The sequence below is a fragment of the Vombatus ursinus genome, unplaced genomic scaffold (assembly GCF_900497805.2).
Source record: "Vombatus ursinus unplaced genomic scaffold, bare-nosed wombat genome assembly UNPS02014847.1, whole genome shotgun sequence".
Taxonomy (NCBI): domain Eukaryota; kingdom Metazoa; phylum Chordata; class Mammalia; order Diprotodontia; family Vombatidae; genus Vombatus; species Vombatus ursinus.
The window spans coordinates 5,768,875-5,786,770 of record NW_020954625.1 but is presented as its reverse complement, the minus strand read 5'-3'; the positions used below and the strand labels follow the sequence as shown (position 1 = coordinate 5,786,770).

The window sequence follows — 17,896 nt, the reverse complement described above, 5'->3', positions numbered from 1 at the left end:
TTAAACCAACACTTTCTACTATACATCACGTTAAAGTTCTATATGGATACGTGACCTAGATACAAACAAATGAAAGGAAGAAGGGATAAGTTACATTCCAGATCTATGGACAGGGGAAGAATTCATGATCAAACTAGCAACAGAGATCGCAGAAGATGATACAGACAATTTTGATCACATAAATTTAAAAATTTTTGTTCAAACAAACCTAATGTAGTTAAAATTAGAAGCTAGGAAAGAGGTAATGGGAAAAAAATCTTTCTAGTAAGTATCTCTGATAATGGTTTTATATAGAAGATATATAAAGAGCTAATTCAAATATGTAAAATTGAGTCATTCCCCAAAAGATAAATGGTCAAAGGATGTGAACAGACAGTTTTCAAAGGAAGAAATCCAAGCTATCAATAATCATATGAAAAAAAATCTTCTAAATCCTTAGTAATTATAGAAATGCAAAGTGACAAAAAATGATGGTTCTATTTTCCTTGTTCAGGTAGATTGATATAACAGGCACAACATGTTGCATGAATTAGTGGGAAGACGGCCAGAATTATACTCAGGAAGCCTGGGTTTGAGTCTGGGTTCTGACAACTACCACTCATGTGACCTTGGACAAGTCACTTGCTTAGTTACTGAGAAGCTCAATTTCTTCATCTGTGAAATAAGGATAATACTTTGGCAGGCTGCAGTGAAGAAAGTGCTTTGTGAACTAGAATTACTAGGTACTAGAGAAATCTGAGTTCATCTTCTCTCTTGGTTCCACTTTCTGGCTATAAATGTACATTTCAATACCAATGGATCCTCCATCTCATCAATGTGTATACCCCCTACCACTAATGTAGGTCACTATCCATCCTCTCCTTCTCATCCTTAAACATTCTTGTCCATTGACTATAAAGCCAACTGCCCGATGGATTCAAGTTTTTTCTCTGTGCTTCTGTGTACCAATGCGATACTCAGACTGTCCGTCTGTTATCCCTCACACCCAGGGCATCACAAGATGCCTTTCCTGACTCCCCTTAATTCTAATGTCTTCCCTTGGTTGATTATCTCCGCTTTATTCTGTATGTAGCTTGTTTGCACAGTTGTTTGCGTGTCTCCTCCGTTAGACCGTAAGCGCCATGAGGGCAGGGTGTATTTTTGCCTTTCTTTGTATCCCCAGCACTTAGCATAATGCCTGGCACATAGTAGGTGTTTCACAAATGCTAATCCACTTACTGATGAATGATTCTTCTTTTCTGGTCATACAGTTCTTGGTGTCTTCTATGCCACTTGGAGGGTACAAGACGTCACTGGCAATATGCTAGATTATTCAACTAGGTGGCATAGTGGATAAAGCAAGACTTAGCTTCAGGAAGATTGGAGTTTGAATCTATTTCAGAAGTCACTAACAATGTGACTCTTACCTCCTCGTTGTGAGGTTCAAATGTGATAATATAAGCAAAATGCTTTGCAAACCTTAAAGCATTATATAAAAGCTATTATTATCACTGTTTGTTATTAACATTGTTGGTTATTGATATCATTACTAGGTGACCTTGGGTCAACCACAATTTTTAATTCTTTGTAGATTGTGTGGGATTTTCTACGTGTAATCATAGAACATAGTGTAGTGGATAGAGTACTGGACTTGGAATCTGGAAGACCTGGGTTCAAATCTTGTCCCAAGCAATTATCAGCTTCCTTAAGCTGAGCAAGTCACTTCATTTCTCTGGGTCTCACTTTCTCATCTGTAAAATGAGATCATTGTACTTGATAGAGTCTAAAGATCCTTCCAGGTCTAAATCTATAATCCTAAGACTATTAATGTTAAAAGATGAGATTTTACGTCAGGTTGTGGCTTTGGACGTTGAAAGTGCTGTGTGATTTCCCAAATGCAATCTGACTGGCATTCTTCTGCTTATTCAATCCTGGGCCCAGTTGGTCATCCATCTGCTGTGACTGCCTAAGATGTATATATATATACATATATATATATATTTATACTCTGGTACACTAACTCAGTAGACTGACTTCATCCAGCTACATGTTCTGTTCTAATGTGTGGGGGCAGATCAAACCCTTCCTGTCCTTCAATTTCTAAAAATAGAGGCTTTCTGAGCAGGAGAGAAGGGAGTGTGGTGTGGTAGACAGAACTACTGGACCTAAAATCAAGAGGTTTGGTTTTGTAATCTAAGCCCTGGCATTTTCTTCTCTCTGGGTCTCGGTTTTTCCCCCTGTAAAAATAACAGGGTGGACTAGATGACCTCTAAGGGTCCTTTCTGATCTAAACCAATGACCCTATGATCCAAATGGCCAATTTTCTTAAACTGAGGTCCTTTCTAGCTCTTACAGTCTAGGAAATTTTGATAAGGACTGTTTATCTTATTAATCATTCAATCAATCAAACATTTATTGAGCACCTTCTAAGTGCCAGGCATGGTGCTACGGCTGGAGAGACAGATGTTTGCAAAAAGCCAGTCCCTGTCCTCAAAGAGCTTATAATCTAAAGGGAGAAGGAGGCTGAAGAAAGGGCGCGCAGAGGGGAGGTACTCCAGCACCCGGGCACTATGAATAAGTCCAAAGTGGTGCAGTCTGGCGGGAAAATTATCATCAATCATTTTATAACAATAAGTAATACTATTGTGAGACAGTGCTTTCCAAATTCCCTTAGTCCTGAGGTTCCGTTACTATTCAAAGAGTTCAAATGTTCGAACTCTGCAAAAATTGGATCTGGAGTTCTCTGTGCTTTTTTTTTTTTTTCTATGCCCCGTTTGTACTTTAGCCAAAAGAAGACCATGAAGATCGGTAAGGGCTGAAGAGTAATGTCTAGTGCATGCACATATACACATGCACATAGCTCACAGCCCAGGCACCTTGCAATAGGGGTTCTCTAGGCACCTCGGGAAGCCCACTCCCCACCCCCTGTGGTATGCCACGAGGTGTCAGCATTGGCAGCCTGGGTGACCCAGTTGTTTGCAGGACGGCTCCCTGTTAGATTGCAAGCTCCTGGAGGGCAAGGGCTGTTTCGGCCTTTATATCTTCGGCGGGCTTAGCACAGCGCCTGGTCCACTGAACTTAATAAACTGATTGGACCGGTGCGGCTTCTGCAGACGCCTGGGTCAAGAACCCACCTGTTGTGCACTCATGTCCCCGGTCGATTTCCCAGGGCTTGCTCTTTCTCCGGTGCAAGTTCGCCGCGGTTATCCCTTGCGCGGATTGGCTGGGGGGCTCAGCGAGCAGCCAATAGCAAGCCCTCTCCTCCCATTGGCCCGAGGCCGCGACGCTCGCCCGGCCTCTACAGCTCCGAGTAGTCAGTCCGGGCTAGGAGGGTTGGCGCGGCGGGCGGGCGGAGGTGGCCTCCGAGCGGAAGTGACGCCGAGCGGCTTCCTTTTCTCGCCATTGCTCGAGGTGAGGGGCTCGTGTGGAGCGGCCCGGGAGGGAGCCGACGGCGGACGATGCCCAGCAAGGTCCTGTGGGGAGACCTGATGGAGGAGGAGGCGCCCCTGGACGGGCCCGACAGCCCGCGGAGGGACAGCGGCCGGTACAAGGTGAGCGCGGCGGGGCCTCGGGCCGCCCTGGCAGGCCCGGCCCGGCGCCCCCGCTCCGGACCACCCCTTCTTCGTCCCCCATCGCCTCCCGGCGGCTGCTGAGACCGCGAGTGCCCCGCAGAGCCCGGAAGGGCTCGGCCGGAGGGGGAGGGGCGTCCTCGCGGGGGAGGGGATGGACCGAACCCGCCCAGTCCCTTATCCTCGCGGGGAAACCTAGGCTGGGCGCTGGAGGACGCGCCGGGGAGCTCGGGGCGTGACGGGAGAAACCTGCGCCCCGGGCGCCTCCCGCCTCGGCCCGGGGCGCAGCCGGGGGCGGGTCCCGCGGCGCCCCTGCCCAGCCCGCGTCTGGGAAGTGGGTCGGGGCGGCTTTCATTGACCCCGACCCCAGGGGCTTTGCCTTTGGGGCTTTATCCCTCCATTGGTAAAGCCCCGCCGCCCTTGGCCGGTGGTCTCAGGATTTCCTGGGTGTTGACGGGCAGCGTTGAATGTAACGATTCTGACCCGCGCAGGGCAGATCTGCAGGCGTAGCACGACACCCGTCGAATGTTTCCTGATCGTTGTTGTGGACGCTTTGTAGTCTCAGATCTTGCATATTTTCTCTTGCAAGCCCCTCAGGATTGGAGAGATGTTACGAGTGTTCTGAGGGAACGAGGTTCAGGTTTAATGGGATTTGACTATGGGTGCAGCACCGAGTAATTGTTGGGATTTGAGCCTAGAATTTTACGTCTCTGAGGTCCTATCTCTTTCCAGTTCAGTTCAACAGGTGTTTTACTGGGTCTACCATGTGCAAACCCCCAGGCTCCAGGGATACAAAGACAAAAGGAAAAACTGTCCCTGCCCTCAGGGAGCACAGAGACCAGTCTAATGGGGAGCTACAACATGTAAACATAGAAGGATAGAGAGGATAATTCAGGGAAGGAGGGGGACCAGGAACAGTTACCCCAGGAGGTGACACGTGCTGGGATTCCAAGAGTTGGAGGTGAAGAAGGCAGTGCAGATGGGGGGCAGCCAGTGGGAAAGTAAGAGGATGGACCACTTAGTCCCAGACATGGAGTGTGGGAAGGGAAGTCTTGCACCCTAGGCCCAGAAGGCTTTAATTGGCAAACTAAGGGTTGTTTGTTTTACCCCCTAGAGGTAGCTCTTAAAGGTTCTTAATCAAGAGAATTCAGTGGTCAGACTTAGGCTTTAAGATCCATTTTAGTAGCTCTCTAGAGGGAATGAGGGCCTGAATGATCTGGTTGGCTGTGTAAGTGGAGGAAGGAACAAAAAATCAGATGTCACTCTCTAGCCTCCTCACCTTTGGGGCAGTCAGGAGAGTGCTTAATGATAGTGGCAGCAAACTATATTTTGTGTATTTCATAGTGCTTTGTCTATTTGATTGGGAGCTGAGTTTTGTAAATAACAAAGGGAAGTATGTAATCAAGTGATAAGTTATGTTTCATTGAGCGTGTGCTCTCAGTTTCCCCCTTTAGGGATAAGAGCCTAGACCTGTGATTTCATTAGCACAGGGAACTCCTCTGTGATGTAGCTCCTGCCTGTGCAGGTCAGCATCTCCTCTGCAGCTTACAGTCTTGGCAAGTGGCCTGAGCAGAGAGGGGAAGTGACTTGCTCCTCATGTTCTTGGCCATGTAGAAATTGCCTTCTCAAAATGAGCTTGATTTTTTTTCAATCAACAAGCATTTTTTAGGATGTACTATGCACCAAGCATTGTGTTAAGCACTGGAGGATACAAAGGAAAAGCAAAAACAGTCCCTACCCTCAAAGAGCTTACATTCTAAGGGGGGGGAGACAAAATAATTAACACAGTATAAATAGTAGAATAAATGGAAGATGCTTTAGAGGGAATGGCACCAAGGTGGATCAAAAGAGGCCTCCTGAAGGCGGTGGTGCGTGAGGTGAGTCTTAAAGGAGGCACAGATTCTAAGAGTTGGGGAGGGAATGTTCTGGAATGTCTTGTGCTAACCACAGCAAGTAGAGCAATGTAGCTGAATTGTAGCATGAGTTAAGGGAGGCAGAATGTAAGAGTATTGGAAAGGTAGAAAGGGACCAGATTGGGAAGAGTCTTAATGCCAAACCAAGCAGTTTCTATTTCATCCTAGAGGTAATGGGGAGGGAGAGAGGTGACATGAATAGACCTGCTTTAGTAAAATCACGTTGGCAGCTGACTAGGGAACGGAGGAGATTGGGGAAAGACTTGAGGTAGGCAGACCACCAAGAAGGCTTTTGGAATAGTTCAGGCAGGAGGTGATGAGGGCCTCTTCTGGGGTGGCTGTTAGGATGGAGAGAAGGAGACATGTAGAGAATGAGATCTGACAACTGTTTGGATTTATGTGGTAAATGAGAGAGGTTGAGGGAGACACAGAGGTTATGAGCCTGGATGGTGGTGCCCTCGACGGTAATAGCAAATTCAGAAGCAGGGAGGATTTTGATAATAAATGGATTCTGTTGGACATGTTGAGGTTGAGATGCCTGCAGGACATCCATTTTAAGTGTCCAGCAGCTCGTTGGTGATAGAGAACTACAGCTCAGAAGAGAGACTAGAGCTGGATAAATAGATCTGGAGATCATCTGCACGGAGATGTTAACAGGATGTTATTGAGCCAGCCTCTAACCCAAGAATGCTTAGAGCCACACAAAGCAGGCCTAGAGACAGAGGTGCCAGTAGCTAAGGAGAAGTTTAATTAATCAATTTCAGAATGAGGAGTGCTCTCCAAGTTGGAGTAAAAACACAGCTTATATACATAAATCACACATGGGGAAGGTGGATTGCGAGCAATTGTTTTCTAGGGCCTGAGTGGTTTTCCCATGACAGGCCCACAGATAGACAATACAACAATTCTTTGATTAGTTTTAATTTTATTTCCTTTTCCTCCATTCCAAATCATGGTCGAGAAATCTTTTCTCGAGGAGTTATTTGTGATTTCCACAAGGGGTAGGGGGGTGTGTGTGTGTGTGCGTGTGTGTGCGCCTCTGTCTGTCTGTCTGTGTGTCTGTGTGTGTGTTGGGGGAAATGGGGTGGTAGGGCATAGCAGTAGGTACTGGTTTGGAGAGCCACCAGCTAAGATTCAGGATCCCCTGGCAGGTTGCAGTCTTACTTCCCTAACTTCTACCTACCCTTTAGATGTGGATGAACCCAAAGTGCAGTCCTTGGCTGTTTTCTCTTTGTATATTCTCTCCTTTGATTTTTCTCTGCTTCCATGTCCCAGATCATTAGCACTATGCATGTGATTCCCAGATTATCTGTGTCGTCTACTGTAACTTCTTCCCAGGATCCTTGTTCCATACTTTCATCTATACTGCCTGCTGGGTATTTCCGCCTGCATGTCCTCCTGACACTTCAAACTCAGAATGTCCAAAATATCAAGATATTCTCTTTCTGTCTGTCTCTGTTCTGTTTGTCTATCTATCTGTTTCTCTAATCCTTTCCCCTCCCCGTAACTATTGATGGCAATACCATCTTCTAGTGACTCAGGTTCATAACCTTGGAATCACCTTGTCTTCTCACCTCTCATATCCAATAAGTTGCCTCTGTAATTTTTCTCACATCCGTTCCCTACATGACTTTACTGATGCCATTACTCATGCTTGGAGTGAATTGTTTTCTTGACTCCCATCTATCAAAATCCCAGTCTTTATTCAAGGCCCAGCTCAGATTGAGAAATATTCCATGACATTCTCCTTGATTTCTGTGCTCTCTCTCTTTTTTCATAACACAATAGCACATTGCCTTAACTTCATTTCTTCTCTAATCCCTTAGTTTTTTGTGTTAAACAGCTTTTTTTTTCTATTATAGTATAAGCTCAGGGCCTTACACATTGTGCTCATAAATGTTGACTTAAATTAGTGAGCATTGCTCCAAATCACCTGAAGGCATAATAAGAGAACTTTGTAGCAGTCTTTTTAATTTGTTTTATTGTAATTTATTTATTACTGTTATTTGTTTCATCAACAGAGTGATAAAAGGAAGTTGAACCACCGAGATGACTTTAAAAAGAAATTGGAAACATCAGATAATGATGATGTAAATGAACTCAGTCCCCCCATATCCAAAAAATCAAAAAGGAAAGAGAAGTTAAATGGAGACACAAAAGAAGGGCTAGATAGATTTCCAAGTGAATTTTCAGGTTCACCCAAACCTGAGAAGGCAAAAAAGAAAGACTTCTCCAGTACTGAAGAAAATGGAAAGACTTCAAAGAGCAGATCGTCCCTTAGCAACTCCAGCCACACAACCAAGTACAGTAAGCCAGAGGAGGTATGGAGGCTTCGTTTGTCATTTGGGAGATCCGTCAGTGGATCCTTGATATCATCATTGTGGGTACTCCCTCCTGTGGTTCAGTTCATCATCATTTGCACCTTCTCATGCTGTGAGACTCCCATGATATACTAGAGCTCTTTACCAAGGCCTTTTAACATCACATGGCTGCCAGAGTAGTGGCGTTCACAATGTACATCTTATCTCTTACATTAAGCTAAAGACGTGTGTATATGTGCTGCCCCTGAATGTACATTTCATCCCTAGAATGAGATGGCTTTGGACAGTGAGAAGTAGACATCGTGCACACACATACATACACACACCAAAAAATTAAACAGGTTATAAGGACTTGGTTTTATACAAAGCCAGATTTTTTGGGGAAAGTATGACCTATATTCAGACCAGCACAGTATAACAGCCTTAGAAAATGAGGCTGGTTTATTTAAACTTATGGATAATTGTGCCCAAATGTCTGCTCTGTAGACAAACTTTGCTTTATGTTATGCATTGACAAGTATGCTGAATTCATAGGAGATGTTTCCTTAGAATATCACACGGCCTTATAGTTAGCTAGCCTCAAATTCAAGCCTGCAAGATCTTCGATTAATCTGAATATTCTCCTTTATCTTTTTCCATGTACCCAAAATAAAGATGGAACTTGTAATGTCAGTAAATTTTAGTGACCTGAAGAAACAATTAATGAAGCTATGGGTTATAGTTAAGATGTCCACTGTGTGATTTCTTTCAGATCTAGATTTATATACCTGATTTAGTTCCCATGGCTGATCTGGTCTGTATTTTGTCTCAGTGTTCTACTTTAATAAGTAGTAATATTGCTATATCATGTGTACATATAGACATATACATAAGACATATATTGATATACCTTAGTTTATTAAATGAATTCTTGAGTAGTGAATGTGAATTAAATATCGTATTAAAAGAACTAGGCCACTTTACTTTTTAAAAGATTGTAATTATAATGTCCCCTAAATTTATTGGTTTTTTAAGTTTGGCACTTTATCTGTTTTGTAAATTTTAGCATTTTATAAAATTAAATAGTAGTAGGTGAATATTAACTTGGGGGTCTTGGAAAACATTTACATGAGCATAGAATGTAGAATGCAGTATGAGCTATATTTGAACTTGAATTTAATTTTGATAGGACCAAACACCTGAGCAGAAAGACGGTGCCTTCTCCCGATTCCCTATCTCTGAAGAAACAATAAAACTTCTCAAAGGTAATATGAAGCTTAGGTCAGTGTGTAGGGAAGCGAAACTACTCTTGTGCCTTTTCTGGTCAAAAGAAAAGTGTCATTTAAGACAGTGTGAAACAACTGATCTTGAATTATGCTTCTTTCTGTGCTGTCCTTGTTGATCTTCTCTTATCTTAAGGAGCCCTGTCTCAAAAGTTATTTTTAACATTGTGAATTAGTTATGTACTAATTATTATTTGCAAATGTGATTTTTTTATCATTATTATTATAATTATTAGTGATGAGAGGCAGCATGGCATAATCAATAGAGCGTTGGCCAAGGAGGTAGGAACACCTGGGTTCAACTCCTGACTGATATATACTGATTTTGTTGCATAAGCCTGGGCAGATCCCTTGACTGCATAACATCCCAAGTGATGACAGAATACATTGAGAACAGTTGTTGATTTGCGTGGGTGGGTGGAGGCTTTACATTGGAAGTTTCCTGTATCAGTGAAATTGGATCAAGACTAAAAAAAATCATTTTAAAAATTTTAACTTGCTTGAGTACTTGTAATCTGTATTTTGGAAATTGCTTCATTTTACCTGGGAATTTTCAGGGTTTTGTTTTTTAAGAAACCTGGGATTGTATCAGTTCTAGCAGCCCTTTAAGCTGCTATTTTTAAGCCTGGGTTGAAATTAAAGCTAGCAGTCCATTGGTGAGCCAGTATGCAGATTCATTCTTTTGAGCCATTGATTTATTTTATCATTTGGCATCATACAGTGTTAGCACTGGAAGAGAACCATGTGAACATTTAGTCCCGTCCTCCCATCTTACACAGTGAGAGCTCAGGCTCAAAGTGGCTGAAGCTTTTCTGAGGTCCCAAAGGCAGTTTCTTGGACTCCCAGGCCCCTGGTCCTTTCTTTTTAAGTATAGACAACTTACCCCATTGTTAGCTGCTCTAAATTTATTTCACTGATGAACTTACTTGCAGCAACTTTGGAGTGAATTCCCTTTGCATTGATGGAGTTCTTGAAGAGTTGTGGGAAGGATAACCTGTTTACCAGTTCCCTCCACCCTCTGTGTGGGTATAAGCAGATCTACATTATAGGTGGGTCAACATGGCGACCCTGCTTCTTTGGAGCATAAATAAGAGTGTTTCTGTCATTTGGACAGCCTCTCTACAGAAGCCCTGAGGAATCTGTATTGGTCATGCAAGTACCAGAGCTGATGCTGCAGAACCATTCTAACAACATTTCATTTTACAGCTCGAGGGGTAACTTATTTGTTTCCCATCCAAGTGAAGACATTTAGTCCTGTATACGAAGGGAAAGATTTAATTGCTCAGGCACGGACAGGAACAGGGAAGACATTTTCATTTGCTATCCCTTTGATTGAGAAACTCCAAAGAGATCAGGAAGAAATGAAAAAAACCCGATCTCCAAAGGTAACCATTACAATTACAGGCATGAATGGCTTTAAATAGTATTATGAAGGAAAAGAGATTGTTGTCTAAGCTTCAATATCTGAGAATAAAAAGTCCAATGAGCCTTCTGGGTCTCAAAGCAAACATTTCAGAAAGAATCCTCTTACCTTTTGGAAGTTGCATAGTAAAGATTTTTGAAGTAGGATGTTAGTGTTCTCTATGGGTCTTGAGATTTTTTGATAACTTCATATAACATGAAGCTGATAAGCTTATTTTTAAAGTACTTACACATGTAATTATATTCAGTAATACCTTTTCCTAGAAATCCACACCTTGTTCATGGGGACTAATTTTTTTTTTTTTTTAACAATTCACTTTTTCATGTGAAATTAGAATATCATTCAGATGGTAGAAATAAGTTGTTTTTTCCTCCCTAGAACTGCTTTAAAGGAGACTTTGGTGGTTCTTTTTATTTTTTAGAGATGTATGATGCCATATTCAATCCCTGCTTTTAAGTATGTGTCTCTTATGTGAATTTAGGTCTTGGAAATGCATCTCTTTCTCTCTTTCTTTTTAAACCACTAACCAGGTACTTGTTCTGGCTCCGACAAGGGAACTGGCAAACCAAGTAGCCAAAGACTTCCAAGACATAACTCGGAAACTTAGTGTGGCATGTTTTTATGGAGGAACACCATATCAAGGCCAGAGTGAGTGAATGTTTGTGGTAATTTTTAAGCATGCAATTATTGGTATAGCAAAGGAAACAGCAGAAATTCTTAGACTTTAATTTACAAATATTATTGGCTTTTTCCCCCCTTCCTTAGTTAATCACATTAGAAGGGGTATTGACATCTTAGTTGGGACCCCTGGCCGTATCAAAGACCACCTGCAGAGTGGCCGTTTGGATCTCTCTAAACTGCGTCATGTCGTGCTTGATGAAGTGGACCAAATGTTAGATATGGGCTTTGCTGACCAAGTGGAGGACGTTATCCATGGATCTTACAAAACAGGTATTTCAAAATAATGTTAGAGGTGGATTAAAAAAAATCTTCATGAAGCCTTTGTGTTTTCGGAGGTGTGCATATGCATGCGTAAATATTTGGGCTTTGAACTTAGAAAGTACATTCATCTTGGGTTTGGGGATTGGGCTGGAGAGCTTCAAAGAGTCTTACAATGATGTTCTAGGACACTGAATCGGATTTATTTGTTTAAGGTTCCGAAGACAATCCTCAGACCCTCCTGTTTTCTGCAACTTGCCCACAGTGGGTATATAAAGTTGCCAAAAAATACATGAAAACCAAATATGAAGAGATTGATCTTGTGGGGAAAATGACTCAAAAGACTGCAACCACTGTGGAAGTAAGGAATTTTGTTTAAAAATAATAAAAAAGATAGTTCTGCTATGACGAGAAACGTGTTTCCAAAAAGCATCACGCTATGCAAAATTTGCAATTAAACCACAGAGCTTATGGGGGAAAACCTTGTCAGTGATGTGTCAAAAAATGATAGGAACCTAATGAAAATTGTAGCACAGTTTTATACATGTTAAATGTTTAAAAAAAGAAATATTACAAATAGTGTCAGCATCCATGGCCTCCTCCTCAGCCTCCTCCCTCCCTGTCCGTCCCTTTCCACAGTCCAAACCAGTTAGGTAGGTTGAGATCCTGACCTCAGTGGGCCTCCATTGAGGTGGGGGTGGGGGATAAGGACCAGCCCGTCTCTGCCTGCAGTTCCTACTGCTCCAGAACATATACAGTAAATTTGGCAATTTACCTTGACAAACACCTAAAGTTTGTTTGTGGAAGTAGGCATGGAAGGATTGCAGCTTGTGAGTTCTTTTGAAGTGGTGAGTTTTTCTGCATTGCCAATGTTTCTCTGGAGGAGAAATCTTGAGGAAGCAAACTCAGTACCAGTTCTGGTCAAAATGTTCCCTACTGTATCAATTGAATTGGAGCAAATTCTCATTTTTGAAACATGCATTTATAGCCGAACTAATTACTAGCATTTCCATAGTGCTTTAAGGTTTGCAAAGTGCATTTTACGACAACCTGGTGAGGTGGGTGCCCTTAGAAGTATTTAGGGGGCATCACTTGAATTCTCTGCACATGTGCAGACCGAGCCTCATTCTTTGGCTCAGTCAGCAGAGCTCACGATGTAGTCAGTCTGAGGCAGAAGAGGCTTTTGGCAGTTACCGATCATTTGGGAAGTTGAGCTGACAGGGTCCGTCTTTCTGTGATTTGTAGATCACATTTTTGAAATTTTCTCTCAAAGCATTTGGCCATCCAGTGCCACTGGTCTCAGAGGGCAGCAGTGATTGGGGACGTCATTCAGGTCTACAGTGGAAATGACGGGAGAGCCATCATCTTCTGTGAGACGAAGAAAAACGTGGCTGAGATGGCCTTGAATCCTCACATAAAGCAGGTAGTTACCTTCTGTAGAGCCCTGGCAGTTGAGGCTGTGGGAATGGGAAATGATTAGGAGCTTGTTGGTTTGTGGGACGTGTGGATTGACATTCAGAATTCGGTTAAGGTCAAAGAACTGAATGCCAGAAAAAGAACAACCCTCTGGTCAGGTCATCTGCTCCATTATTACTGTTTTTGACTAAAAGCCACTGCAAAGCAATTTGATTTTTGAAATATATTAGAGGCAGGGATCAAACGGAATAAGATTTGAGTGAGTTTCTGAGTGTAAGGAGGGTTGATTTATTAAAAGATTAAACAGATGAATACATCCATTTGTCATTTTAACTGTTGTATGCAAAGCAGCTGTGGTTTTAAAATAACCTATGCAAACAGGCACTCTTAATAGTTGCTTATATTTTGATGTTGGATGGCAAGTATGCATTGTTACAAGTAGTAATTGTTCTTCAGCAGAGACCATTTAAATGATCCTATGGAATTTCTGGAGTGATTCCAGATACAAAGAGCAGAACGAAAGGTAATGCAGAGGATCTTTAAGGTCTTTTTGTCCTCATGATCTAGCAGAAAGTCTTGCATAGGGATCATGGATTCAGGCCACAGATGAGTGACCAAGGGAGGGATTTAGCATGGTGGGGGACCTGCAGAGCTGTACAGCTACCTGACTGGGACAAGTTGCAGTAGATCAGACTGTTTAGGGTGTCTGGAAGTATGTAGCTTTCTGGCCTGAGCTGCCCCTAAGGTCCTTGAAGAACACAGCACTCACTATGCAGAGAACATAGCACCAGGACTCCAGGTAATAAAGGTTAGAATCCTACAAACCCCTAACATTCTCTCTAGAAATAGGCAGGGCCAGCCTTAACACAGAATCCCAATTTAAGAAGTGAGGCTACAAGAATGAGTAACAGCATGCCTCTCTTAGAAGAGGCAATTAATAAATGCTTGTTGAATCGAATTTTTAGGCGGGATCTACTTTGACCAATTTAATTATTCTGTGCCAATTCTATATTTAATTATTCAGAATAACCATTCCGAAACACATAGTTTTTGATTAGACCCAGTTATTGTTATGTTGGTACCTGCTTGAGAAATGATTTGTGAACTCCATGGGTACAATAAATAGCATTCTGGTCCTTACAGGTTTGTAGCCAGCCATTACTTAAGTGGCACAAGGTTCTAGAGGTAGGCTCCAGCTACTAAAGCATTTGATTTTGGCCATGGAACACACAGCCCTGTTTGTAGGGAATTGAGCCTATGTGCTTGGGTCAGAGGGAATGATTGTTGGAAGAAGGAGTTTTGCAAAATGCCTTGATTTAAAATGTGTCTTGTACCTTAAAGAATTTGAGCTCCTACTTCTTGGATAGTTTAGGTGCCACTTGGTAAAATAGAATTTCACCACAGTGACTCTGACATTTGTTTATCTTGATGAGCCTTGAAAGAAAACATTTTCTTTAAAATAATTACCTAAGAATTTAAATTCATGTACTATTTAATTGGTAACAGATAGTTAGCTGATCAAAAGATGCTAGGAGTATTCCCCCAAAAGCCGCAATTTTTGTTTTTAAACATTAATATTTAAAGATTCTTCTTTGTATAAGTCACAGATTTGGACTTGTAGCCATTTTGAAGCCCATGTGGGTAGAAGGTAGACCATCTCTGTATGCAAAATGAAGGGTTTTTGGGGCAGCCAATTGAAGGGGAACATCCTCTTTCAACACAAGGTCCCTGACTGTCCTTCTTTCCAAAATACCCTTTGGTTTCTTAGTTCACTTTCAAATGCAAACATAAGTCAGTTTACATACCTAGCCCAAGAATCGATGAGCCTGCTTCTGATGGCCAGAGGAAGTCCTCTGCAGTGGTAGGTGTTGCCTTTTGACACTACGGGAGTGGAGTAATTGACCTCCTTACTGGGTTTCAAGTGGCGGCCCAAATAGAAATTCCTTATGTGGGCTCCTTAGGCTTTTGTGTGCTAACTTGAGGACCTAACTCCTATTTTTGCAGCATCACTTGGGTGGGAAAAACCTGTTTAGATTTCTGAACTGCAAGTCAGCTTCTTTGACACAGTCTACATGGAGGTTGCCATTATTATCAGACAGTGTGTTGTCATCATTAGTGGTGACCGAAGTGAGAACTACCATGTCTTGTTTTTTTTACTATTTGTTTTTAGTTTTCAGCATTCACTTCCGTAAGCTTTGAAGTTTTAAATTTTCTTCCTTTGCTCCCCTCCTCCCTCCCCAAGATGACATGCAATCTGATATAGGCTCTACATATACATTGCTATTAAACATATTTTCAGTCATGTTGTAAAGAAGAATTAGAACCAATTGGGCCATGTTTTGTCTTTTAAGTGAACCAGAAAGAGATGGCTGTGAAGACCCCTACGTGAAACACAGGTGACATAGTTAACATTGATGATTTGGTGGCTTCTTTTTGTTAACACTAGATGAAATTATGGCTTTGTTTCTCTAAAGATTTAGATGACATTTCATTAAAATGGTTGTAAGTCCTTTAGTTATGTACTTTAATGCTTCAAGGGACCCTGGTCTTCTCCAGATGCAGAGCAATCAATCCTTCCACATCTTGGAGGGTCACTCACGCGGAGCTGTGGCCAGAACAATGCGTTACCTGATGGCCAGCCTTGGGGTGATGACCTACCCTGCAATCCTACCAGCTCAGAGCAGGGCTTCCTAAACGTGTTCCACTTGAGCTCCTTCAGCACTTCTTAAACCCACAGCTTAAGAAGCGCTGGCTTAGGGGACCAGGGTACCTGAACTTGAAACGGCTTGTTGAATCAGCCACGACCTGCGCCCCCAGGCAGAACCTTCAGCAGTGCTGGATCACCTCTGAGCCACAATGAGGTACCCACCAGAGGAGGACTTTACCAGGCCATGTTGTTAAAATAGGGCTTATAAAATGTCACGGCTGGCCTGGTTCTGCCAGAAGTGAGTACTATCAGTACTTTTCTTTTTTTTTTTTCTCCCTCTTTATAAATAGAATGCACAGTGTTTGCATGGTGATATTGCACAGTCACAAAGAGAAATCACATTGAAAGGCTTCAGGGAAGGCATCTTCAAAGTTTTGGTGGCAACTAACGTGGCTGCGCGTGGTTTGGATATTCCTGAGGTTGATCTTGTCATTCAGAGTTCACCTCCACAGGTAGGTGATGAGGGTATGGTTTTAATGTGAAGGCCCTGCCATTTTCATTTTTGAGAGCGGTTTAAATAAACTTTATTGTTCATTAGTGGTTTGTTCTTTGGCTTAGAGAAGGCTGAGTTGTTTTCTGTTGCTTCTTAGCCCCCTATATATTCTCAAAGATTAGCTTTTTGCAATAGCTTTTACTGTTATTGGTGCTTTTATTATCTGTATTTTACAGATGAGGATATTGAGGCTCAGAGAGATCAAATGACTTGCCCAGGGTCACATAGCTAAGGAAGTGTCTGAGGCAGGATTTGAAGTCAGAGCTTCCTGACTGGCACTCTCACAGTCTGTCCATGAAGCTTCTTGGGTGGCCCATGATTTTATGTATTCAAAGTAGGAGGCAACAAAACTAACAGAAGGAGGAAATAGACCATGGAAAACATTAGTAGAGAGGAAGCTTTGACTTTTACTTTACAATAAAGGTTTTTGAAGAAATGATCAAAAGATTTTTATAACATAGCTATTATATAATTTTATATATTTTATAGCTATTATAATAATCTTCCTGAATGCAGTTATCTGTTGTGCATCATGCCAGAAGTTTCACGAGGATTATCTCTTCTTATTCAGGATGTTGAATCCTACATCCATCGTTCTGGACGCACAGGGAGAGCTGGACGAACAGGGATTTGTATATGTTTTTATCAGCCAAATGAAAGAGGTCAGCTGAAATATGTGGAAGGAAAAGCGGTGAGTAGAGCTATGGCCTGCTACCTCCTCTGCAGTGGGGGGAAGGTTCTCTCTTTAACTGTAAATCACAGACATGGACCTTCTGCTGATTCTCAGTTTTTGTTCTTGGATATGAAATGTACAGAAAGTTAAAATCTTGTTTGAGACTTTTAAGGATTTAAGGAAGCCAGAAAAGCACATCAGGCATTGCATCTTTTTATGCTTCACTCTTGCTACATACTAGCCCCCTTCCTTTTTTGGTCATATCTTTCATGCATGATGTCTTTCATACTACTTATTGTGTACAAATCATTGGTGATGATGTGCTCCAACATACATAAAGCCACCTTGTTTCTTTCCATTGCTTTTTGGGCCAGTTCTACAGTTTTGATTCTTCTGAGATCTTGATGTTCCATGATTCTCAGGGAGGAAAATATTGGTGTTAAAAATGTTTTTGCCTAAGCAAACAGCTTGGGCTCGTTGAAAGCAGTGTGTGTAATCTCAGTGTAATCTCTCTCAGTTTAATCCAGCTCAGTGTAATCTCTCTCAGTGTAATCCAGCTTATTCTCCTGTTCAGTTCTGGGTGCATTTCATTGTTTATCTGTGGGGTGCTTGTCTAAGATGTTTATACTGAGGGATTCAATGGACCACCTGTTGAATAATGGCATAATAAAGGTTCTGAAAGAAATTATACATAGGCTGATAAGCAGCTTTTGTCAGGAAAGACTCTGTTGATATCAAAGGAGTCATCTTTTGGAAATTACCAGTTCATCCTATTACAACCAACAAATACATCATAAAAATTTTATTTTATCAGTTTGTTGTGGGTTTTCTTGTTTTTTTGGGGTTTTTTTTTTTTTTTGGCATAAATAGACCTTAATCTGGAGTTTGGAAATATTTCAGTATATATCCAAGGAAATAAAAATTATCCAAGTGGATTAATCTAGTAATTATTTCCAGAGACTTCCATTTTCTTTAATATGATTCTTTCATTTTCAGGGAATAACTTTTAAACGTGTAGGTGTTCCAACTACCATGGATTTAGTTAAATCTCGGAGTATGGATGCCATCAGGTATGGTTTTTTTTATATCGAGTAATATTTTTTCTCTTGTCCGTGGTACACAGTTTCAATTCATTAAATGTTTCTTAAGGACCACCTGTAGTGCGTCATTTAACATATTTCCAATTTCCAAAGTTCAGGTG

At 41.8% G+C, this 17,896-nt stretch overlaps 1 protein-coding gene across 1 annotated transcript in view; it reads left to right on the top strand.

The window, feature by feature from the left end:
* Positions 1–3,371: 3,371 nt before the first annotated feature.
* Positions 3,372–17,896, top strand: part of DDX50 (DExD-box helicase 50) — a 28,540-nt gene continuing 14,015 nt past the window's right edge. The window contains exons 1-11 of the mRNA XM_027840638.1: positions 3,372–3,530; positions 7,483–7,782; positions 8,951–9,026; positions 10,251–10,429; positions 10,998–11,115; positions 11,233–11,418; positions 11,622–11,767; positions 12,680–12,829; positions 15,820–15,981; positions 16,594–16,713; positions 17,692–17,765. Coding sequence (XP_027696439.1) covers positions 3,438–3,530; positions 7,483–7,782; positions 8,951–9,026; positions 10,251–10,429; positions 10,998–11,115; positions 11,233–11,418; positions 11,622–11,767; positions 12,680–12,829; positions 15,820–15,981; positions 16,594–16,713; positions 17,692–17,765 — 1,604 coding nt within the window. The 5' untranslated portion in view covers positions 3,372–3,437. The remainder of the gene's footprint in view (positions 3,531–7,482; positions 7,783–8,950; positions 9,027–10,250; positions 10,430–10,997; positions 11,116–11,232; positions 11,419–11,621; positions 11,768–12,679; positions 12,830–15,819; positions 15,982–16,593; positions 16,714–17,691; positions 17,766–17,896) is intronic.